The 25,929-nt window shown below is 36.9% G+C and overlaps 1 protein-coding gene and 1 long non-coding RNA gene across 4 annotated transcripts; one reads left to right on the forward strand and one right to left on the reverse strand.

Annotated features, from left to right (window-relative positions):
• Window positions 1-2,155: 2,155 nt before the first annotated feature.
• On the forward strand, window positions 2,156-4,465 carry LOC140182870 (uncharacterized). Its single transcript, XR_011879111.1, has 4 exons — window positions 2,156-2,333; window positions 2,425-2,479; window positions 2,568-2,696; window positions 4,175-4,465. It is a non-coding gene; the product is annotated as an uncharacterized lncRNA (long non-coding RNA).
• Window positions 4,466-8,586: 4,121 nt separating this feature from the next.
• On the reverse strand, window positions 8,587-12,622 carry LOC112784734 (protein FAR1-RELATED SEQUENCE 9). Of its 3 annotated transcripts, none has more exons than XM_072230506.1 (4): window positions 12,139-12,622; window positions 9,402-11,600; window positions 9,073-9,246; window positions 8,587-8,967 (listed from the first exon to the last, which is right to left on the reverse strand). In XM_072230506.1, the coding sequence occupies exon 2, from the start codon at window positions 10,467-10,469 to the stop codon at window positions 9,600-9,602; it is 870 nt and encodes a 289-aa protein (XP_072086607.1). In that variant the 5' UTR covers window positions 10,470-11,600; window positions 12,139-12,622; the 3' UTR covers window positions 8,587-8,967; window positions 9,073-9,246; window positions 9,402-9,599. The 3 variants fall into 3 exon arrangements, with proteins under 3 accessions (XP_072086607.1, XP_072086608.1, XP_025683815.1); XM_072230507.1 differs by having other exon boundaries at window positions 12,176-12,567; XM_025828030.2 differs by lacking the exon at window positions 12,139-12,622 and having other exon boundaries at window positions 9,402-11,807.
• Window positions 12,623-25,929: the final 13,307 nt, after the last annotated feature.

The following is a 25,929-nucleotide window of genomic DNA, read 5'->3' on the forward strand; positions in this document are numbered from 1 at the left end:
TTTATAAATTACTTGTGACTAAAATTCATTTTTTATCTCAGTTATATTTTTGTCAAATATATGATGGATTATTATTGTAGCGTTGAAGGTGATGATTGTTATGACTCGTGTCTATGTTCTTTAAGTATGTAAATCAAAATTTAATTCTTCCATAAATAAATAGTAAAAAATAAAAAGGTAAGAAACACAAATAATAAAAAAACATGCAAATTTTATTTATGGTCAAGTTTACCTTCTCTTTTGAATTCCATCTTTTAACTCCTGATAAAGAGCATGATTTGAATTGGGGTGTAAAGTGAATGAGAACTAATTTTTATTAGTATATTGTCCTAATATATTTTAGTTATGATGGAGTTGGATGCAGATGGACAAGGTCGAGATAACGACTCGAACCTGTTTGTGAGATTTCTTGCTCAAGTAGCTCGTCGAATTATATTTTGTCCTATATCAATCAAAAGATGGGATAAAATGCCAGAAGATAACACAAAAAGACAATGGGAATTTATTGAAGTAAGTTTATTTCACTTTGAGCCGCATTTTTATTGAATTGTTGTCATCCTAATTTAGCTCCTAGATTGCCTATATTTAGGTTTGCGTTTTCTGTTTATTATTGTTATTTCTTATTAAAAAGAGATTGTGAAAGAGCTGAAATCTTAGTGTAGATAGATTAATTTGGAGGTACTTTAAGTAAGCTTTGACAAGATGCTATTGCTCTATGATTTATGAATTGATTAGTTATTAAATAGGTACTGCTGCAGGTTATATGCTATTGCTATCAATTTTGTCAAGTTAGTTGCATTTCATTCTTAGGAGTTAGGATACACTTCCTGCATTTCTTTTCCCGTTTTAGTTGCTATTTTCATGAATGTTTTGAAATTAATATTTGGATAAACTACAGTAAACACGGGTTAGGATTAACTTTAAAAGTTTTTTTTTACATATTATCTTTCTAAGATATAATCTACATTATGGTTATCAAATTGCATATTTTTTAATAATTCATCTCCTTTATAAAATATTTCAAGGAAAATTTTGAGTTTGATTATGCTGCTGGCGTCAAATGGACTTTGAGGACCTTAGGTGATAGATGGAAGGCCCATAAGTATAATTTACGGGGAGAATACTTCTTTCCTAACAAAAGAAAGGCAGAAATTCTGGCTGCGAATCCCTTGGACATACCGCCTGTTGAATGGACTGCTTTTGTGAATCATTATATGGATCCTAAAACAAAGGTAAATAATTCATCTATGCTTTTTTATTATTTTTATTGAATATTTATAATGGATATCTGGTATCATTTATTTACTTGTTTCTTGTTCTTGAAAATCATAGAAACAATGTTTGCAAAACGCCAGAAATCGTGAAAAGCTTATAGTTTCACATGCCGGTGGAAATAAAAGCAATGCTAGAAGAGCAACTCAAATGGTATTATTATTTTTTTTATTATTGAGCCTAGTACTGTTATACTATTACTATAAAATTAGCGCTTTTAATTAAATTTGTTATTATCTTTAATATTCTATTTATTGTATTAGGAAAAAAAATTAGGAAGGCCTGTATGTCGAAGCGAGGTTATTGTATCAACTTTGCTAAAGAAAGATGGGAGTTATGTAAGCGGGGAAGGACAACGATTAGCTGTGAGTGTCTCAATTATATTTTATATGGCTGTATATTTTTTTATTTGCCTTGATTATGTCAATACTCTATTCCAATGCGATGTGAATTTGTTTGTAGGAAAAAATAGCAGAGCATTTGTCTGAAGACCAAGAGCGTGCTGCCACTGAAGATATTCATTCAAAGGTCTTGGCTCATCCGGATGATGCAATTGGAAAAGTTTGCGGTCCTGAGAATGGTAAGCGAGTACGTGGCTTTAGTAATGCTGCATGTCCCAGTGGTTTTGGTAAGTCAAAGTGTAAACCCCGGTTAAATTAGTAAATAATTAGTCAATAAATTAGTTTTTAATAAGGAGGATTAGAAATGTGAATATTATATCAAATTAGGATAGAGCTCATCGAAACGAAAATTTTGACACTAATTTTGAGAAAATCGGTCCAAGATTGGACCGAATGGACCGAACCGGTTGAACCGGATCCAAATCGGACCATCGGTCCAACCGAACCGACCTATTAAATGAACCCACGCATTGCATCTCCCTCATTTCAGCAACGTGACGCTGAAAGCTTGCGTCCAGGGAGGAGAAGAAAAAGGGGTCCGAACCCTCGTTCCAAGTTCAAGGCGCCGTAACTTCCCGATCCGAGCTCCGATCGCCGCACCGTTTGTGACCACGCGTCCACTGCGTCGAGCTTTACATTTCTACCGGAACAATTTTATAGGTAAGCCCTTAAATATTCTCAGCCACTCTTTTCCCCCAATTTTCGAGTTTTGAGAAGGGGTATTGAATTTCTTTGATTTTTGATGTTTTAGGATCCAATTAGCTTGAGAAAAACGTTCACTCTTGCTTATGTGAAGCTTGGGTAAGGTGAGGATACGATAATTCTATTTTATTTTCATTGAATTTGAGCTTTGAGTATTAAATTGGATATATATGTGTTATGAATGTGTATTAGGTTGTGAATAAATAATTGGAGCTTGAAATTGTGAATACTGGAACTTGGAGAAAGCGGATTAGTTGAGTTTTGAGGGGCTGTCTTGGTTTTGAATAAATAGCTTTGGTCATTACGTGGAAATCGGCCAAGGTATGGTTTAGGTTTCTTGCATTTAATATATAATGTTCTGTGAAAACTTAGGCTAGATGACCATAGGATAAGTTGGAATGCAGGTGTATGTTTAATATTTAGTAATTTGTCGATGAATATAATTGGTTGAAGTTTATTGGATAATTAGTTTTTAATTTTGGATGGTGAATGTTGTTATGTTAATTTGGAGGGAATTATGGTTGAATGTTATTGTTGATTAACTAATGATTTGGTGAATTATTGATTTGAGGTATAACTATTGTGGAGGTTGTTGTGATAATGAGGTATTTTGTGTTAAAAGCTCAGGAATTGTGAACTATGATCCTTAGTTGAATTTTGGGTTGTTGGATTTGAATATAGTATGAGTTTAATTGTTTATCTGAGGTAGATTTATCGTGGTGGTTGTTATGATGATGAGGAAGGGTATGTTGAATTGAAAAGAAAGCAGGTTTGGACCCGAAAAGGGTGGCAAAGTCCGAGTTTTAGAGGAGATGCTGCCGAAATTTTATAAAAATTAGAGATTTTGTTTATATGATTATTTAAAAAGATTTAGATTTAAAGGTTATATGGTTTGATTTTGAGTTATTAAGAAAATGAGCATGTTTTAAGTTTAGTTCATTTGGAAAAGAATGAATTATGTTTTGAATTGGAACTATTGATGGACGGAATGAGAGGTGTGATAATGAAGGATAATGATTGAATATGATTGACATATAATGATGAATGAGATGTGATTGAGAATGATGTGGATGTTGATGAATTTTAATTGAATTATTTATATGGCTTATGAATTTGAATAATCTGAGATACGAGATTCCCTGGATTAAGTGCCGTGGCTTGCCACCACGTGTACCAGGTTGAAAACTCGATACTCTGTTGACCCTACGACGTAAGTGTGACCGGGCACTATATAAATTCCCGGGAATGTTACCCCCATTGAGCAATATTGATTATTTGAGAAAAATCTATGCATAGACTCTTGGGGATGCACGTCGGGGGACAGTCTAAGGACAATTCAGACTTGTCGGGTTGGCTGGATAACCGACAGATGAGCCTCATCAGCCATAGGACAGGCATGCATCATATGCATATTACTTGAATTACTTGCTTGTGCTCTAATTGGGTGTGCCTATCTGTATTTGCCATGCTAAATGTGTATTTGTTACCTGCAGTAGTTGTAACCTTCTTGTGTTTGCATTTATCTGTCTATTTGTCTGTGAAAATACATGATGGAGTTGGAGGTATGGAGGAATGGCAGTATAGGACTTAGATTTAAGGTTAAAGGTTAAGTTAGGATTAAATATTTTTAGGAAACCACCTTTTATGGCTTCTGTTTAATACTTTAAGCTCTATAATCTGAGTGTCGATGTTCTAGGATTGCCTCTGGCATTCCCAGGACCTTATATATTATGTGTGTGGCACCTTTACCATACTGAGAACCTCCGGTTCTCATTCCATACTATGTTGTTGTTTTTCAGATGCAGGTCGAGAGGCATCTCGTTAGGCGTCTGGACTCTTGAAGCGGAGTGGTTACTGGGATATTTTGTTATGCTATGATGTATATATATGCACTTAGCTTTCTCTCCGCATGACTTATTCTTTTTGATCCTCTTAGAGGTTTATGGAGAGGCAGGATTGTGTATATGTACTTTTGGATTTTGGATATGTATGTATATATGTGTAAATATTCTCCGGCCAGTCTTGACTTCGCAGGCTGAGTTAGGAGCTTGTTATTTTGTATCTTTGGTATTCTACTCCTACTTCTGTTAGCTTATGTTTGATAGTTATGGTTTTCTTAGCACGTAAGTTAACTCGTTCCTTGAGCGTTGCGCCTTTATTGTGCGATTTTTATTTCCCCCTTTTCTTCAAGGCTCCTAGCATATTATAACTCTTCTGCTATTATATGTACTTATTTTATTTTAGAGGTCGTAATACCACATCACCTCTGTTTTACGACTTAAGCGTAAAGCTTTGTGTGGTAGGGTGTTACACAAAGCGCATCTTTGGAGGGGCAATATGCGGAGGTTCTAGCAGTGCATCGCAACAACATGTTGCAGATTTAGAAAGGCAACTTCAAGAAGCTAAAGGTCAAGTGGCAACTCTCCACAGATTTCTACAACAGAAATACAGTGATGAAGTACCTACCTTCTCTGATTCTGTGCCACACATTGAGTCGGAATGATGTATCTCATGTCATGTTTAGTTTAATTTTAATTTATGTCTAGTTTATACTGTTATTAGAGTTACTTATATTTTTTGTCGTACAGAATTATAAAACTTGGTTTTTGTTATTTCTTTACTATATATATGAACAATGCATATGCTTTAATTTACTCTTATTACTTAGTTTGCTATTTTTTTCATTTTAATGTTATTATCGTTGCTTTGATTGTTTATATTGTTATAAAATTATTTTAATATATGTGTGTGTATATATATATATATATATATAAATGTATGCAATATTAATTTAAAAAAATATTCAATTGGTAATTATAGTTGAGATTTTTTTTTAAATTGAAAAAAAAATTAGCTACGGATTAATGTGTTGGTAAATAGCCCATAATATTGGCCACGGAAAAAAGCGTGGAAAAAAAGCCCAGCCTATCAAATATTTTTTTGTGCATGGTTTTTTTTGCCACAGAAAAAACCGTGGCTAAATTACCCAGCAACGTTTAGCCACAGAAAAAATGTGGCAAAAAAAGCCCAGCCTATCAATGTTAGTCACGGAAAAATTGTGGCAAAACTATACTCATTAGTTACACTGTTGTCATTTAGCCACGGTTTAGAGTGTGGCCAATAACATAAAAACCGTGGCTATTTAGATGTCTCCACGGATCGTAAAACCGTAGCTAACCAGCCGAAAACCGTGGCTAACGAAAAAAGTGTCGCCCTTGTTAGCCACGGAAATGTATTCGTTGTTAACGCTTAGTCGCCACGGATTTTCTTGATGTTAGCCACGATTTTTTCCGTGGCTAACCACCGCTTTTCTAATAGTGATATATTTTTGCAAAAGATCTGCCAAAGAGGTTAGGTTATGCACATGCACCGATTTGTTTGTGGTGTTTTTTTTTTTTATTAGTTTCGGTTGATTTTCTTGCTGCCGGAACCGCATCATGTCTTGGCTAACCTTTTCGTTGACATTTTCTGCGTTTTCGATTCTGGCAATCGGAATAACAGCGAGGTCCTTGTGTCAACTGAGCACTGCCTTGGAGACAGGCGTGCCCTGCACACACACTGTCCTGGAGAAAGGGTCATGGACGACGTAATAGAGACACTTTTTCCTCATGGTAGCCTTCTATTTTAAAAAAACTACTACATCACACTGTCTGCTGATTGGCTTGCGATTTAATATGGGTTTTTTTGGCATCCCTTTTGGTAGGTGATAAGCTTGGTTGCAGTCATGTGCTCGGAAGGCGCTATGTCTGAGTCAGTACTCAAGAGGTGGTGGCTTCCCACCTCTTTCCAGGTGAGAAATGCACGACAGTTCTTGTATGTGTAATATAGTTTTTGTAAATGAGTTGTTATAATTGCAGCAAATTGCGGTGAATCCAACAAATTACTGCCCAAAAACCTTGGAGTACATAAAGGAAAAATTCATGGGAAAGACGGACAAACTTTTTAAGGTAATAAACTGCCTTAGTTATGATTTTACGATTTTTTTTCCATAAACGGGAACAACCGTTCTAGATTTCATGTTCCGTTTGCAGGTTTACGTTCCCCTCCATGCGGACGATCATTGGTACCTTATGATTATTGATTTCTTCAACTGGAAATTGGTATATCTAGACTCTTTGAAAGATTCAAGGCTTACAAAGGCCCGTAAAGATCAGATGCTATACGTGGTACGCGTTAGTAATCTCCGTTTGTTTTTAAGGTGATAATGATGCAATCCGTTAGCATAAATTGATGCACCCTCTCTTTTCGATGAAATAGGCCTTTTTTTGGAGAACTTGTTAGCTGACAAGGTTTTCTATGATGGAACCCCGGATGAAATGCACAAGCCGTCAACGTACGAAATAGTGGATCTGGAGATCGGACAACAAGCTGATGGATCGTAAGTTTTTTTGCGTTTCGTTTATTTAGTTCTCTCCCCACGTATTTAACATAGCTAGACATGTTGGACGAGATTGGGTCAAATTTTTACAAGTAAATAAACTCCTTTCATTGAAATAGAATGTGTTCATAATGCTTCTGTTTCATTAATTTCTAAATTTACTTATATCGACATACTTGTTTCCTTAAGCTTAACGGTTAAAAAATTTTCTGGTCGCCGAAACAACATTGCAATATATACATCCATTAATATCATTGACAATGTAAATGCCTTTTAGAATAGTACGTGTTTTCCTGTAAAATTTCATGCAGTAGCTATCATATTTTATTATTAGACTAATCAATCTCGGGCCTATGATGCCTAATGCATGTCAGGAACGACTGCGGGGTGTGGGTCGCCCAATGGATGATTCAGTCCCACTTATGGAGTGACTATGATCTTCCAGTAAAAGCTTAACACAATTAATGTCTCATGATTACGGGTGCAAGACACAGTTGATAATATATTTTCTGCATGGAATGTTTGCCTTGTTCTTAGGCGGTTAATGCATATACAAGAATGAGGCTTGCGGTTGATCTTGTTGTGGGGAGACACAACCCCATTCGAGCTGAAGTAGGTCGGAAGGCGGTGGAGTATTGGGATAAAAGATGTAGAAGCTCAGATAGGAAAACCAAGAAGAAGACTGGCCTAGTGGAAGTAACTGCAAGTCTTACCATATAGAATGTAGGCATAAACTCTGTTTTGTTTTTTGGTTCCCAGTGATGGGCTGTTTTGACAATACAGCAAGACTATAGGTTCTTGAATACCCCTTTAAATCCAACCAGCATGCACTCACCAATGGGCTGATTGGTTGGTATAAAGAGGCTATGTTAGGTCTATCTCTTTTGATTTACTTCATTGCACTTCATGAGGTTCATTGTTGTATCCTGCTCCTCCATTGGGAGGAAGCACCTTTTACTACCTTAGGCCGTTATGATGTTTTGAAAAAGATGGATGCGTAACTAATATCACGGGAACAATTCCTGTCGTCAATTATATCTGCTTTGTTTCAATTTGGATACGTTGCTGGTAAAAATCATTAACGGTGGTTGGTAATGACGGATCTAGAAAATTTTAGAAGTGGGGGCAATAACATATATAGTAAAATAAATTTAGTTACATATTATTAATTATATGAAGATATAAAAATTAAAAAAAGTTAGTGAATACTTTTATTCTTAAAATACTATTCATTATATATAATTTATAAGAAATTTTTTTTTCCGACACCGGAACTTAAAATATTTTAATTAAATTATAGATAACTTGTTATCCTAACTAATAAATTTTATAGACATCTAATAATAAAAGAATGAATCAATTGGCACATTGGCGACTAATAATACACTAGCATGTATAATTTGAAAACTACAATTATATAATTATATTTTTTTTTAAAAAATAAAAAATACAGTGGGGGCAAGTGCCCCTTTATTGTTGTTCTTAGATCCGTCCCTGGTGGTTGGTGTGAGAGGGCCTTTTATAGGATAAATTCTTATAAAGTGGAATGGAACCGACGAATAATTTTCAAGAGTTTTGCCCCGAAATTCGTTTATACACAGGTACTCACTACCACCTACTACAATGATTTCCCGCACCCAAAAAAGATTTTAACATCCTCTCGTACAGGGGTAATTTTATTTTAATTTTTTTATCGCTTAAGTATTCCTTTGAACACATTTCCTAACAGCAGATAAATGAGGTTGCATAAGATTCTTCGAGTAAACTTACAAAGTGATAAAGATATGTGTATGAGTAAACCTGAAACAAGCTTTAAACACCTATAATGAACAATTTTAACCACAAACGTATTCAAACTTATATTTCTATCTTATGCAACGCCAACAGAGTCAATAAGAAAAACTGGAATAAAACTCAAACAGCTTACTCCCCACTGAAGTATGCATGGTCCTGGTAACAATAACATCACATAAAAGGAAAAAGCAACGCGACAACATCATACCCATAGCTGTAGTCCATATCAACCAACATTAAAAGTAACTATTCCAAACGTGTTGAACACAATATCTAACTAGCTAAACAGGCTTTTTCGTACCACCGCTTATCCTTTCTTTTTCTTACGGAGACAACATGCCACGACACAATAACAAAACCTCGAACCAAATACTCATTTGGCTAAACTATTCTGGCCTTCTTGTGTAAAATTTCCAGCACCTAAAATTATGTCATTCGTCAGAGAACAGTCGTTAGAACAGAACACTCCTCATGCCAAACCATATTAGCCTAACATAGTAACTGTTTATGCATTCATATACGCACCTGTTGACATGGACCAACAACATCCTCAGTAGTGAACGAATTCTGCCCATAATGTCTGCCGAACGCTACAGTCGTCATGGAATCTACCCGGGACATGCCAACAGACCTACCTGCGAACCCTTCTTCTTCCACAATCTTTTGGTCATCCGATCCAATGACGTCCAGATCAGCACACTACAAAATAAAGGCGAATTACCAACTCCAAAATAATGAAAACAATATTCAAAAAAGAAAAACATTCAAGAAATAGCCGTTATAACCAATTCTCGGAGCTAATTAATAGGCATCACAATTTACAGAAAAGAACTTTATATAGATAACAAAATTACCTCATCACGTTGTACTGCCTTAACTAGATCCGAATCCAACTCATCTTGTCGAGGCCTTTTCCCCTTACGAGGTCTTCCCTCTCTGCAAGTTCTTTTAGTGTGCCCCGGCTTGTTGCACGTGGCACACTTTCTCTTAGACGCCTTCCTCTTTTGACGCTTTGGTGCTCCCTTTGTTCTCACGACTATAGGATCTCGAATTTAACCGCATGCATTCGAATTCATTGCATCGACACCGTTCAGAAATTCTGATTCCAAGGTTGCACAAAGGCTACGAATCCCATCCAAAGCAATAGTGAATAAACTAATCTTCTGAGCACCTAAAAAGAACAACCAACGTGACGCTGAATGAAGTGCTCCATGGCGAAGCAAGAAGCCTCTATCGCAATTATCATCAGTTTTCTCAACGTATGCCTCCAATGCTTTTGCTTCTTTTGTCCAACGCTTCAACACTAGGCTACCAGGTATTGCCAACAAGTGTTCATGCTTCATTACAAAAAACATATGTTTGCATGGATACCCCTGAATTCTCCAAAACTTACAACGACATTCCAATTTTCCCATATTCTTATCACATAAAACCATAATATTACGGCCAGGACGACCATACTCCTCAACTGTGTAAACCTTTGTGGTCAACGACCTCTTCACACCTACAAAATTAACTGAAGATACACTCTCAATCTCCTTTTTTACATCTCCAAATATCGCTCTTGTGTAAATAGAAGCCGCATGATGCTCAAGGGACTCCAACGAGGTTGTCATAACCGGCACACTATAAATGGACCTGAACTGTGCCATCAATTCATTATTCCTATACTCACGCACAAGAAGTTCCAGATTCTGCATAAGATCCAACATACTATGTTTCGATTCAAGGAAATTCTTGCACACAGAATTTATCCCTTCGCATCGTGAAGTTGTCCGATACCCAGCACAAAATTTCTCACACAAGAAAGCTTTTGCCCACATCTCCTTCTTTCCATACACTTGGTTCCACCACACTGCACCCTTCAAACAATAATTAGCTTCGGCCTGGGCCCACTCTGCTTCAAAGTCTTCAACAGTCATATCGGCATAAATCTACCTATTAAATAGCCGACGCAAATTCTCATCCTTCACGTTTGACATCACATTCTTCTCAAAGTGCCAAGCACATAACCTATGCGTTGCATTCGTAAAAACTACTCGTACAGCTTCTCGAATTGAATCATCGCCATCCGTAACAACAACAGACGGCTGCCTGTTACACATGACCTCCAAGAAATTCTCCAGAAGCCATGTATATGAAGCAATACTCTCATCTAATACCAAACCAAACCCAAAAATACATGTTTGCTTGTGGTTATTGCACCCTGAGAAAATCACCAATGGCCTCTTGTATTTGTTTTTCCTGTAAGTTGAGTCGAATGCCAGTACGTCTCCAAAATATTGGTAATCTATCCTGTTGCCACCATCCGCCCAGAATAAATTGGCTAGCATTTCATTCTCCGTCACATTAAACCTTGCCATCGAAGTCGGGTCTGCATCAACTTTACCCTCCAAGTACACTATGGCTGCATTCGCGTCTCCATCAGCTATCCTTGCACGACGTCTCTTATCAATGTAGTTGTAGGCGTCCTTCTTCAAAAACCCTACAAGTGAATACCCTCCAGATATGCCTGCCATATACCGCATTGTCTTTGATGTTGAGATGCCACATCCTTGAAATCCCTCTATTTGTGCTTTCGCAGCATCCGTCATGTAACGAAAACTTAGAATTAGATGAACCATTCCGTGATGCGTCATCTCATGGTTGTGGTTCAAAATGACTTTCTTCACCCTCCACAGCGACCTTTCCTTATCTAGATACACACACATCCTCGCTTCACAATTCGTCCTTGTCTCCGGCTTGTGCGGCCTCTTTCTATCGACCCTGTTATAATGTTTCTTATCTCTCTATCCTTCTCTATTGCAAAAAAATCTTCTCCGAACCGAATTACCCTCCTCATCCTTGAACATGTCTCCCCTTCTAATTCCAAATCCATAAAATTTTCCTAATTTCTTATAAAACTCGTAAGCATCATCCTCGCTGCGAAAAACCTTCCTTAAAATATCATCCTCCGTTAGTTCCACAACATCTCCATAATCAACTGTCTCCGTATCACCAACTCCATCTTCACACATTATATTAACTACATCATCAACCTGGGGGACGTCCATCTAAGTGTTCACAATGGAGTGCCGAATTAAAAAATCAGATCTGCAAACTAATCTCACAATGATATCATACTCCAACTTTAAACCATAAAAACTAACCGCACAAACAATGTCTCCACCACTAGAAAAATCTATGCTACTTGCACTACGAACGGACCACAATATCCCCTTTAGTTATTTTAAAAGCACGCAAAGATCCCCTAAATAAAATCGTGCCTCTCATCTGCCCCTATTGTTTCTTTTTTTTTCCTTACGGACACAACAAACCAGAAACCATGTTCTATGAATTCAACCAAAAGATATTGAGCATCAATTAATCAGTAAAGAATACTCAAGTCTATTAACTCACAACAAATGTCGATCCCTATTACCTCAAAACAAAATCATATCCTTGCTAGGAAAATTAACAACAACAAACGCCATTAACTCAGCATACTTAACATCAACAACAAATTAACTCCGACAATTAAAGATGAAAAACATCACAATTAACTCAGAAATCAGCGACTGATAAAACATTTAACTAATAAAAATGACTCACACAAATGGCGAAACAGTTGCAGAGAGGGCGACTTTACCAACCGGTGGATGTCAAGGAGAGAACTAATCACTAAACCGCCGAGAAGAAAACCACTTCATCGACGACAACAAGACGAGCACGAAGGACAGATGACTACCGCCAGGACGACACGAACCTCAGCTCCATTCTTTGTGCGCCCACGCCGAGCTTAAAGGTGGAAGTCTCCTTGGGGCCGATTCCAGCAGCTACGACACCTTTCGGATGACGGCAATAACTAGCCGATGGAAAAGGGAGGGAATGGGCGGCGCTAGGGTTCAGGTTAGGCCCCGTGGTTTAGGATGTGAATCACAAATGTGAGAGGTGACAGAGAGTTTCTTTTTCCCGTATACGAGGTGAGACACACTATGTTTCTTTGATTTTGGTCATCTGGGATTTTTTCAGCATTAACTTTTTTTTTCTTCAACCACAATCTAAATTTTTATCAACATTCTTTTTTGTTCTATCAAAGCATTTCTTGTGGTTCATTTGGGTTATATATACATGTTTTTGGAAAACTACTATAAACCTTATACGAAAAACAAAAACAAAAACAAAATAATCTATCTAAGCCCGTTACTCCCATTACAAACAAAATCACTTTATAAGCCCAAAAGCCCAAAAAAAAAAGTTAACCATGATAATAAAATGGCAGATTGTTTCGTAAGCACGCTAATCACATATAATTTAAGGACAATTTTTGGAGCTTCTCTGTGGCTGTCAGTAGAGATGATACAACACCATCTTGTCACACTTAAGTCCCTGCACACGTGTTTGAATGTCATTTATTCCATGTAGGATCCACACATGTAGATATTATATACATCCACACCATAGACTCCCCCAACTTTCAATGGTACTTTTGTACACCAAGGCTGCATTTGTTTCTAAGAATAAGATACTGAGAACAAGACATAAGGGACAGAGACACAAAATTTTGTGTTCTTGTATTCTATTTGGTGATAAACTAGAACAAATTATAAAAATTTAATTTATTCTTTTTTTTTTCATTCAAAAAATTTGAGATGAAAAATATAATAATAAAAAAATATAATTATAAAAAATTAACAAGAATAATGAAAGAAAAATAAAAAATAAGTTGTGTCCCTTGTTAGTGTCTCTGTGTCCTTCCTATCAGGATGGAGACAAAATACACTAATTCAGTGTCTCTGGACACATTGTCTCTACCCATGTCTCCTCTGTCAAACACGATTTTGTGTCTTTGTGTCCCTATCTTAGTGTCCTGTCTCTGTAAACAAACACAGCCCAAGAGAAGTATGTCAAAGAGTTGGAGAAAAAATTTAGGTTGAAAAATGCTGAGTCTATGGGCGCTCCAATGCACCCAAATTCAATGTTGGACAAGAATAAAAATGGAAAGATGTGGATAAAACAAGATATAGAAGAATGATTGGTTTTGTTATATATCTTACTTCCTCTAGACTGGACATTATATAAAGTGTTGGAGTTACCCAAAATGTCTCATCTTTCAGCTTTGAAAAGGATCATTAGATATGTTCATGATACATTCAATTCTGATTTATGGCATCCGAAATCTGAAGAATTTTCTGCAGTTGGCTATTGGATGCAAATTTTGCAGGAGATAGAGTAGATCATAGAAGTACAATTGAAATTTGTTACTTTCTTGGCAATTCTCTCAAAGTTTGGTCTAGCAAATAGCAAGTTATTGTGACTCTTTCAACAAACGAAATTGAGTATATTATTGCATCATCTTCTTGTTTTGAATTATTTTGGTTGAAAACACAACCAGCTAATTATAAATTGAAAGTCGAAGATATTCTTTTACTTTGTAACAACATGAGTGCTAAATATTTTCAAAAATCTTATTTTACATTCTAAAACAAAACATATTGAAGTGAGATATCATTTAATTAAAGAGCATATTCAAAAGAGTAATATTGTTATGAAATCCGAAGAACAACTAACTAATATTTTCACTATTATTTAGCTAAAGATAGATCCTACTCATTAAGAGCTGCATTAGACATCATTAATGCCGATTCTTTGTATTAAGTTTGCTAATGTTCTTCTCTGATGTCTCGCAGGTCGATGAGACATTTCTAGGCATACGATGAGTGGTTCAAATTTTTTATTGGTGTCAGACATTGAAAAGATATTTGAAGTGGGCTAAGCTGGATTCTTTATTTTTTTTTTTGGTCCCATGTGTTTCTTTAAAACACCACTCTTGGTCCTCTATAAGCGTTTCTCTCTATGAGTGGACTTTGTTATTATTTTATTATATATTCATATTTTCTATTTTGTTTTTTTTTTTCAAAAAATAATACAATTTTTTATGATCCTAAGGGTAATACATTTTCAGTTTTTGTTCACACTTTCTCCAAACATTTTCTTTGTTATTTCTGACAGTTTTCTTTTGTTCTTCAAACTTCTTTCAAAAATGATAAAGGTGCAACATTTAATTTTTCAAAACTCATTACAGCTGCATATTTATAACTAAAATCTCCTCACCTATCACACACATCTCTGCACACAGTTTTCTTATGCTACTGTCATGTACCTGTTTCTACTTCTGCTATTTTAGTTTTCTTGAGACAATTTAGTTTTATCTCCTGTTTTATTTGATTATTGGATGATTGTAATTAAATAAATATACACTTTAGCTGTGTTTGTTTTTGAGACCAGGATAGGACAAGACATTAAAAACAGGATAGGACAAGACATTGAAGGACAAAGATACAAAATTTTATGTTCTTGTATTCTGTTTGATAATAAACTAGAACAAATTATAAAAATTCAATTTATTCTCATTTTTGAGATGGAAAATATAATAATAAAAAATATAATTATGAAAAATTAATAAGAATAATAAAAAAAAATAAAAAATAAATTGTGTCATTTGTTAGTGTCTCTGTGTCCTTCCTGTTAGGATAGATACAAAATACACTAATTCTGTGTTTCTATACACATTGTCTCTGTTCATGTCTCTTCTGCCAAACATAATTTTGTGTTTCTATGTCCTTGTCCTGTCCCTATAAATAAACGCAACCTTTGATACTCTTGAACTGTTTTAAGTCTTTAACACTTTTTTTTGTAGGTTTTGGATCATTTTTACTCTCCTAAATGAAAATGAAAATGATATATGAGGTCATTATTACGAGGCCTAGGATTAATTAGATTTAAATAAGAATTAAATTTTCAGTTAAGTACTTAAGCATGTCATGAACATTTTTTTTTCTTTAAAGGTTTTAATATTTTTTTTTTTACTACGATGGTAACTTAGAAGCTAGTACTTGAATGGATGTACATAGTTTAGCTTGGATAGTGGCTTTGTTATTTATGTTCCTAAGAAAGCTCACATCAAGTGGGAGCAACCTTTATAAAAAAAAGAGGAAGGACATCAAGTTAAAGTGGTATTATCAAAGAAAAATATCTAATCTTTATTTCTTTTAATTTTTTTTATTATTATTACCTCATATATACTATGTTTGTCATTAAAGAAGAGATTGTTAACCAACTTGGGTTAGTTGAGTGGTCAGCTCACTCGTCCGCTTAAGCGAGTGTCGAGGGTTCGAATCCCGCCTTGTGCATGCAGCAATCCATTGGCCAGCGACAGACCCTTAAATGGAGTTTAGATCCGCGACGAATTAGTCCTTAACCTGTTGGATTGAAGAATATCGTGGAAAACCAAAAAAAAAAAAAAAAGAAGAGATTGTTGAATTTAAAAAAGTTTAATTACTCTATTGGTCCCTATAGTTTTGCGAAATTTTCAATTAGGTCCTTATACTTTTTTTCCTTTTAATTGGGTCCCTATACTTTTATTTTTTTTAATTTAGTCCTTACCGTCATAAAACCGTTTGAAATAACAGAATATTCCATTAAAAAATCGAATGTCCTCATAATTTAGTCAAAAATTTTAATTAAAAACACCTATATTTTTATAAAATACCAAAAATACCCTTTATATTTTTGTCCCCCAAAATCAGAGAACTCTAACTATCCCTAGGTTATTCTCCTAAGTTCTCAATTGGATTTCTCCTCCGTCGCACTCTGCTGCCGTCTTCCATGGCGTCGTCGTCGTCCGTCGCTGGGTGGTCGTCGTCCCTCTGCGTCGCCCACAGGTGCTCTGTTCTGATCCACTCGTCCGCCTTGCCTATTACATCCCCTCGTCCCGCCTTGCCTCACCGCGCCTCGCGGTGCCTTGCCTCAAATCGCCCCTCCTCGACTCCACGTTTTGCTGTCTGGACTGGTTCTGCAACAACAGGTGATGATTGAATTTTGTTTTAGTTTTTCAGCATTGGATAATAATTATTCTCAATAATGTCTTCCTCCCACTACACTAAGAACGGGAGAAATATTATGCTTAAAATAACTAGTAGTCAAACGGCATCCTCTTCCGATTCTAATGCTTCAGGTTCAATGTTGAGAAATCTTAATTGTTAAATACCTCTAATTTTGCTTATGCATATTTTTTGTTGCTTGTAAGACCCAAAACGTTTGAAAAAGGGCTATCATTAGCTAATTTTAAATTCACTGTTTCTGTAGCTTTAATTTCAGAAATTTCTCTATTAAAGAAAATTAAAGCAAGTTTTGATTTATTGAATTTGAAATAAATTAAGATTATTATCCAATTTTACAATTATCGGATTATTTTCTATATTCAAATTATAAAGTTGGTAGTTGTGAAATAATAAGGATTTCTATATGATTTGGATTAAATAATTAATATTTTAAATATTAATACTACTACTTTGGAAAATAAATGATTTAATTATATTATTCCTAATTATTTGATTTGGACATTTTTTTGAAAATAATTGGTGCAATTGATAAGCAAATAGCATTTTTATAGATATTATTGTTGGGTTTAAATTGGGTTTCAATTACTATATTATTCCCAATTTTATGTGAAATTACTATATCGCCCCTAACCCTAATTTACACACACACACACACCCCACCAACCTATTGACCTAGCCGCCAAAATGAAACCCTGATCCCCTAGCCCTTAGCAGCCACACTCCAACCCTCTTTCCTTGCCTCAGCAGCAACGCATACAAGATTTCCTTTTAGGAAAGAAAGAAAAGTAGAAAGCAAGGGGGAAGACTGGGAACGGGACTACCGATCTGAGAAGAGAGGAAGGATGGCGCCGGCAGGCGTCACTGCCGCAGTGCCACCGTGTTGCACCAGGGAGGATGAGAGAGCGAGGAACGGGCACGAGAGGGAGAGGGTCACGCTGCCACGGTCGTCCAGGAGAAACGCCGGAGAAGGAGAAGCTGCTGCGCTGCCCAGAACTGCGTCCGCTGCCGTCTTCGCAGGGCTTGGGTTGATGCGGTCGCTCCTTGCCGTGAAGCCCGTCGCCATCGCGCCTTCTGCGATCAGCCTCGCCATTCTGCTTTCTGTCAAGTCCGTCCCACTGCTGATGTCGCCGAACCAGGCAGAGGAAGGGGGAGACTGTCGCGCCGTCACCGCGTCGGACCGCCGCGCATGAGGAGCCGGGCTGTCGCTGTCTTTCCCGTCGCAGAAGAGAGAGCTCAGAGGAGAGAGAGAGGTCGCGCGATGTTGAGGGTGGGAGAAGCGGGCCAGTGGCGCGTCCAGGAACGCGACCCACTGCGCGTAGCTATCGTCGCCGTTTCTGCCACTGGCAAGCCTCGGTTAGCACCGCCGAAGCTTTTGCCCATTTCTGTCGCCGGAGAACCTCGCTGCCGTTGCCCGAGAACTCTTTCGGTAAGGATTTTAATTGAGGTTTTTGCCTTTTTGGATTTCGAGAAGGTTTTAATGTTGTGCGGTTTTTATAGTTGACTCACCGAAGCTTTTGGCCGCTACCGGAGCTGTTGCCGGGTTGGTCCGGAATCGCAGCTGCTTTATTTTATTGTTTTGGTGAGTAATTATGTTTCGAAAGTCCGTGTTAGTGTCCCGTACGTGTATTAAAAGCCTTACGATATTAATGTTCTTAATATTTAGTGTATTAAAAGCCTTAGAGCTGTTTGTGCTGCTACGGAAACGTGTGGGGCTGTGCTTCGAAGCTGCCTTTGGTTTTGGGTTGAGGTGGAAAGGACTCTGAGACGTTTGGGTTATGGAATTTGTGTTTTGAGGTAGGGGCGCTTTCCAAAAACTATATTTTTTATATTGGAATTATTACATATGGATACTGATGTGAGTGAATGTGTATTTGGTGATTGTATCGGCCTTATGTATGGCTTGATTTGCCTTGGTTGGTTATGAACGTCTGTTGGTTGAATTGTTGTATGGTTTTGTGAAACGAAATGCTTTTCAAGTTTATTCTTTTAAAGCTTTGAGATCGAGTTTAACCCGTTGAGAATTGATTTGAGTTAATTTTATTGAGAATGTGAAAAATAGAATCCACTCTTGAATTCAGCCTGGCTTGCTTTAAATGATCTGGTTTTTTGATAAATGATTGTTACTGAACCGTTTCTTTAAAGCTTTAGAAATGAGCTTATTCGGCTGATAATGATTTGATTTTGAAACGGTTTTCTTGAAATATGGAATTGAGATGATTGTTGGATTTTGGCTTGCCTTGAACTGATTTTGGATTTTGGGCTGTTGAAAAGGATTGTGGAAGGATTTTGTTGGAACCCGAACCGGGTGGCAAAGTCCAAGTTTTAGGGGAGATGCTGCCAAAATTTCTATAAAATCCGAGTCTTCATTGAAATGTTGTTTGGAAAAATGATGAGTTAAAGACTTCTACTCTTTTATTTGAATTATCAAGAAAAGGATGACTCATGCTTTTGAAATGAATTATTAAAGAGGAAATTGTGATTTAGTCTTGCTTCTTAAGAAAGGCATTGTATCTCTTTTAGAAGAAAGTTATTTAGATGAAACTTATGTTTTAAAGCTGTTTTAATTGTGACAAGGGCAATGCCTTTGAATTTGACTTGAGGGTTCCAATTAGAGGAGTTTCAATGATTTTGAAAGAACCTGAACGTTTATTGACAAGTTTTTTTTAAATGTTTTGAGAAAGGTTTTAAGTACTCTTTGAATTCTGAATTCTTGCAAGACTAAAACAATTTTGAACAGTTGAAACATTCTAGAATTCATCATGGGGGTTGAAGTTGGTTTTTCCTGAGTAAAAGAAACGGATTTGAAAGAAGTGAATGATTATGTGACTCGGTTTGGCTTGGATCCTATTTTATTACTCAAATCAGGAAGCCAAGGTTTTTAATGAATTTAAATGAACTTGGCGAAATGAGTTATGTTATTCTCCCCTAAAGACTTGGGACTCTGTCGAGAAACTTTGTTATAAAATTTCCAATTGTGGGGTGGATGATTTTGAATGTTCCCAAAATGAATCTTTAATTTTTCCAAGGTTTTGGAAGTTTTGGAAAGAGGATGCCGAGAGCGGCTTTGTTTTAAAAAGGGGAACTCACTTTGAGTAAATTTGGCTTATGAGCCTGAGATGATTTGAGAAACGAGATTTCTAAAGCCAAGGCTGAAAAGAGTTGGAACTTGATTTCAAAGTGAAATGATTTGGAAAAAAGTGATTTATGGCTTAAATGCCGATTTTATGAATTGATGATGTTGAATGTGGAAGTGCTGTTTTGTTGTGAGCCGGAATGGCTGTGTATGATTATAAATATTGGTTGGTTCTGGATTGAACTGTGAGCCGGAATGGCTATGTATGATATGAATATTGGCTGGTTCTGGACTGAACCGTGACCCGGATGGCTGAGATGGATGTTGATCCATGGATGAGATTGAATGCACGTATATGCTGAATCATTGATAAATGTGAATGTTGCACTTCCACTATCGGAGATAAGAGTTTCCCTAGGAGAAGGTAGTGGCTAGCCACCACGTGCTCCAGGTTGAGACTCGAAGCTCTTTTGACCCTATGTCGTCAGGGTGGCCGGGCACTGTAAAAGCCCGGATGAGCTCACCCCCATAAATATTCACCAGTGAGGGTGATGGATATGGATCATGATTATGATCAAGTTTATATTGAGTATAACTCGAGTTGGGGAGACACGACAGAGGGACAGTCCAATGGTTAGCTACCAGGACTTGTTGGGTTGGCTCTATAACCGACAGATGATATCATCAGCCACTAGGGACAGGCATGCATCATATGCATCTATGTGACATTGTTTGGGTGTGCATATTGTACTTGGCTTGCCTATGTGATTAACTGCTAATTGTTCTACTTGTTGTAACTGTTTGTTTGTGCTTGAACCTTCCTACTTGTGTTTGCGACTGAGACTCTGTTGGATTGTGGTGATTGGTTGATAGTTGGATTGTTTGGGCCTAGGGCCGTGGTTGAAATGAGATGGACCGATGGTTGGTTTCGGTTTTGTGTTTCTGGTTTGGAATAAAATATGAAAGGCTATTTTGGTTCCGCATAGATAAACCATTTTGAAAGGCTTTTGAGTTTTTGAGAATTGAACGGTTCTTCTTTCAGAAAAGATTTTTAGACTTTACTTTTATTGTAAACTGTTGTTTTTGAAAAGGAGGCATAAGACGTTTATTAATCACTAGTACGGTTTATCTTCACGTATCCTATTACAGTAATTCCCAAAAACCCTCTACTGAGAACCCTTTCGAGGATGATGTTCTCACCCCCCTACATTTTTTCCCCTTTCAGGATATGGGCGCAGAAGTCACGAAGATTTATTTAGTTGTTGTTGAGATGCTCTGATTGTTTTAGTTATGGTTTATTGTACCCTCGCCTTTATCTTGATATATTCTGTAAGAGGGATAGGAACTGTATTGGATAATGCTTGTAATATTATCTATGTATATAAGTGTATATATGTATGTACTCTTTATGAGTTTTTGTAAGATGTATGGTATTTATGGATGTATGTTATCGAACGAAAGTATTTTTGGGAGCGGTATTACAGTTTAAAGTTTTTAAACAGGCTCATATTTTAGTATTAAATAGTATAAGAGTCGTCGTAATGTCCGAGCTATCAGAGTTGCGCAGCCGGAAGCGTGAGCTTTGGTAGTTAGGGTGTTACATTATGGTATCAGAGCAGTCTTTCCTGTAGAGCCTTAGGAATGGACCAACTATGCTTCAGTTGCATGCTCTTGGCGTTTGTCATGTTTTAGGTCTTGTCGAATGACGAGAATTAGAGCTTTATGCACATGACGATCTATTGATTAACGCTGTTAGTCTTGCATTATATAATTCTTGGTATTAGGTTTGGCCGACTTAATACTAGTGCATTATGTATATGATAGCACTAATGGGTTATCATAGATGATATGCGAGTTTTGGGTAAAGTGAATCGCAGGTTTTGGAAACGTTAGAAACTATTTCTTAAGGCTATTCAGTTATGTGTCTTGAATTCCGTTCCAGTCGACCTGTTCCTTCATGTCCTAATTTGAAGTTCTTGTTTGCTAATCCTTTTGAAAAGTAGTTTGATTTTGCAACTCTATTCCTCTATTCATATGCATTCTTATTGATCTTAATTGCATATGTTTGTTTGCAGTCCTTGTTACATCTATCTACCTCTGTTTGAGCTCTTCTCGATTCACGTGTTCTTTGATATAGCTTTGAACTTGTCTTAATGCGCTGTGCCTTTTAACTCCGGGTTCCGAGTCTATTCTTTGAGAAATTGTTAATTCAATTTTTCTCTTATTTGACAGTGATTACAGCCAATTTTAAGATTTTTATAGAAGTTGCTGTTGATTAGATATTTACTTATCTATATATGTAGCTTTGAAGATTTCTTATACAGTTTAACAACTATTTATCTCTAATACCTCGCCTGTACTTCTACTGGTTTACGGAATTGCACTTACTTTAAAAGTAAATTGACTTTCTAGTAATTTTACTATGGTTCCAATGCACATCTTCATTTGATTATGTATTTGGGTATTTTTCAAAATTCCGGAAAGAAAGAATTTTTGCTTTTACTTAGGTTGAGTTTCGTTTGGTAAACTTCACTTAATTCATTTTGATTTGAGTTTGATTTAGCATACTACATGGTTTATGCCATTGTTGTTCTTTTGAAAGTGTTGGACTCATAGCTTTCTTCCTATGAACGGACTAAATTCTCTATTAAATCTTCCATCTCTATGAATGTCATAATTGACTTTGTTTTTAACTAATCTTTCACATTTTGTGAATATTTCCATTGATCTTGGTTTTTCTTCTCTGATGAATCTCATTCTTATATGAGTCAGTTTGATTCGTTTCAAATTAGTGCATCGTTTAATCTTTCATTATCTCTACAAGAGTTTTTAGTCAAAGATTTATTCTTGAGAAATTACTAATAATCGAGTTGTCTTTTCCTATGACTTTCTTTTGGATCAATTGGAGGCTTGTTGGATGTCTCACGACTAGTAGATCTTGTTTAAACTACTTTGATTTAAGATCTTTTCTTGTATGGCATGACTCATTTTCAAGTACATTCTAATCTTCTTGAATATCGTTGTGAGATGGTGATTTCAAGTATACTTTTGGAGTCTTGTTTTGAATTTTATAAAGCAGATTGAACTCTCCTTGAAGAAGTTCCAAATCGAACTTATTTTTCAGTTGCTTGGTTATAATTGAAATCATTGTTCAATTTTTGACGAAATTGTTTTAAAGTTGACATGCACTATTTTAAATGAAGTTTTGAAAAGCTTCCTTGTTTAGTGGAAACCGGTTTGTTTGTAACGCACCACTTATTTCCTTACCAGATTGTAAGCAAATTTTTACCTCGGAATTTCCTTTCTAAAAAGAGTTTAATTTTCTCTTTCGTCTTTGCTATAATTTTTATACACGCTTGTTTGAATATGAACTTTGGGAATTTTTAAACAAGCATTTGAGTTCTCTTCCGAGTTTTTGCTAAAATATTTGATGAAAATATTTTTGATCTTAGCCAAATCTGGGTGCATTTTGTTTTTAAAACTCTGCATAATCTACTTCAACATGAAGTTGAATTAGAGCAAAGCCACGTTATTGCTTTTGTTGCCCTCTTGAGGAATGTTTGCTATTGAGCTTTTCTTCTAAATTGCGAAGTGATTTTTCGCAAGTTTTTTATTCTTTTATGAACAATGTATTCGGAAGTATTTTATTATGCTCTTGAATTCTGTGAGCTTTGTCTTGGGTTTGAGATATTCTTTTCTGTAAACCTCATACTTCTTCGACTCAGCTTGAGTTTGTTTCAAACTGATGCGCTGGTTTTCTTCTTATTGATCCTATTGGATTTCTTTGATTCAAGGGTTATCCTTGAAGTTGTCAATTGAATTGTATCTAGCAAACTTCATTGCTTGAGCATCCATGTTTATCTAGAATTGGATACATTCTCTCAAATCTAGGAGTATTATCCTTGACATTTGACTCTCCTGTCTAAATCTTGTATCCTTCTGAGTAGACTCGAGAATAGTTTGATATCAGGTGCGACCTGTAGACGTAGTAACGCGATGCGTTAGTTCTTTAAGACGTGATACGGGAGTTGAAGCGGTAGGTGTGCAACATTATGAGTTGTGGGTGTTTTGTTCCTTGCGAACGGAGTTGCGGTTGTCAGGCTTATGATCGAATATGAAGGTTGTAAAGTGCTTGATGGAGTTGGAAAGTTGAGGCCTTGAAGTTGATGAGTTTAGTATGCGGATGTTGAGCACGTCGTTCTATATCAATTTTCGAGGGCGAAAATTTTTATAAGGTGGGTAGAATGTAAGACCCAAAACGTTTGAAAAAGGGCTATCATTAGCTAATTTCAAATTCAGTGTTTCTGTAGCTTTAATTTCAGAAATTTATCTATTAAAGAAAATTAAAGCAAGTTTTGATTTATTGAATTTGAAATAAATTGAGATTATTATCCAATTTTACAATTATTGGATTATTTTCCATATTCAAATTATAAAGTTGGTAGTTGTGAAATAATAAGGATTTCAATATGATTTGGATTAAATAATTAATATTTTAAATATTAATACTGCTACTTTGGAAAATAAATGATTTAATTATATTATTCCTAATTATTTGATTTGGACATTTTTTTGAAAATAATTGGTGCAATTGATGAGCAAATAGCATTTTTATAGATATTATTGTTGGGTTTAAATTGGGTTTCAATTACTATATTATTCCCAATTTTATGTGAAATTACTATATCGCCCCTAACCCTAATTTACACACACACACACACCCCACCAACCTATTGACCTAGCCGCCAAAATGAAACCCTGATCCCCTAGCCCTTAGCAGCCACACTCCAACCCTCTTTCCTTGCCTCAGCAGCAACGCATACAAGATTTCCTTTTAGGAAAGAAAGAAAAGTAGAAAGCAAGGGGGGAAGCCTGGGAATGGGACTGCCGATCTGAGAAGAGAGGAAGGATGGCACCGGCAGGCGTCACTGCCGCCGTGTTGCACCAGGGAGGATGAGAGAGCGAGGAACGGGCACGAGAGGGAGAGGGTCACGCTGCCACGGTCGTCTAGGAGAAACGCCGGAGAAGGAGAAGCTGTTGCGCTGCCCAGAACTGCGTCCGCTGCCGTCTTCGCGGGGCTTGGGTTGATGCGGTCGCTCCTCGCCATGAAGCTCGTCGCCGTCGCGCCTTCTGCGATCATCTTCGCCATTCTGCTTTCCGTCAAGTCCGTCCCACTGCTGATGTCGCCAAACCAGGAAGAGGAAGGGGGAGACTGTCGTACCGTCACCGCGCCGGACCGCCGCGCATGAGGAGCCGAGCTGTCGCTGTCTTTCCCGTCGCAGAAAAGAGAGCCCAGAGGAGAGAGAGAGGTCGCACGATGTTGAGGGTGGGAGATGCGGGCCAGTGGCGCGTGCAGGAACGCGACCCACTGCGCGTAGCTATCGTCGCCGTTTCTGCCACCGGCAAGCCTCGGTTAGCACCGCCGAAGCTTTTGCCCATTTCTGTCGCTGGAGAACCTCGCTGCCGTCGCCGGAGAACTCTTTCGGTAAGGGTTTTAATTGAGGTTTTTGCCTTTTTGGATTTCGAGAAGGTTTTAATGTTGTGCGGTTTTTATAGTTGACTCACCGGAGCTTTTGGCCGCTACCGGAGCTGTTGCCAGGTTGGTCCGAAATCGCAACTGCTTTATTTTATTGTTTTGGTGAGTAATTATGTTTCGAAAGTCCATGTTAGTGTCCCGTACGTGTATTAAAAGCCTTACGATATTAATGTTCTTAATATTTAGTTACTGAGATTGCTTGTCGTAAATTAGAGTTGTTTGTGCTGCTACGGAAACGTGTGGGGCTGTGCTTCGAAGCTGCCTTTGGTTTTGGGTTGAGGTGGAAAGGACTCTGAGACGTTTGGGTTATGGAATTTGCGTTTTGAGGTAGGGGCGCTTTCCAAAAACTATATTTTTTATATTGGAATTATTACATATGGATACTGATGTGAGTGAATGTGTATTTGGTGATTGTATCGGCCTTATGTATGGCTTGATTTGCCTTGGTTGGTTATGAACGTCTGTTGGTTGAATTGTTGTGTGGTTTTGTGAAACGAAATGCTTTTCAAGTTTATTCTTTTAAAGCTTTGAGATCGAGTTTAACCCGTTGAGAATTGATTTGAGTTAATTTTATTGAGAATGTGAAAAATAGAATCCACTCTTGAATTCAGCCTGGCTTGCTTTAAATGATCTGGTTTTTTGATAAATGATTGTTACTGAACCGTTTCTTTAAAGCTTTAGAAATGAGCTTATTCGGCTGATAATGATTTGATTTTGAAACGGTTTTCTTGAAATATGGAATTGAGATGATTGTTGGATTTTGGCTTGCCTTGAACTGATTTTGGATTTTGGGCTGTTGAAAAGGATTGTGGAAGGATTTTGTTGGAACCCGAACCGGGTGGCAAAGTCCAAGTTTTAGGGGAGATGCTGCCGAAATTTCTATAAAATCC

This window comes from Arachis hypogaea, chromosome 20 (genome assembly GCF_003086295.3).
Source record: "Arachis hypogaea cultivar Tifrunner chromosome 20, arahy.Tifrunner.gnm2.J5K5, whole genome shotgun sequence".
Classification (NCBI taxonomy): domain Eukaryota; kingdom Viridiplantae; phylum Streptophyta; class Magnoliopsida; order Fabales; family Fabaceae; genus Arachis; species Arachis hypogaea.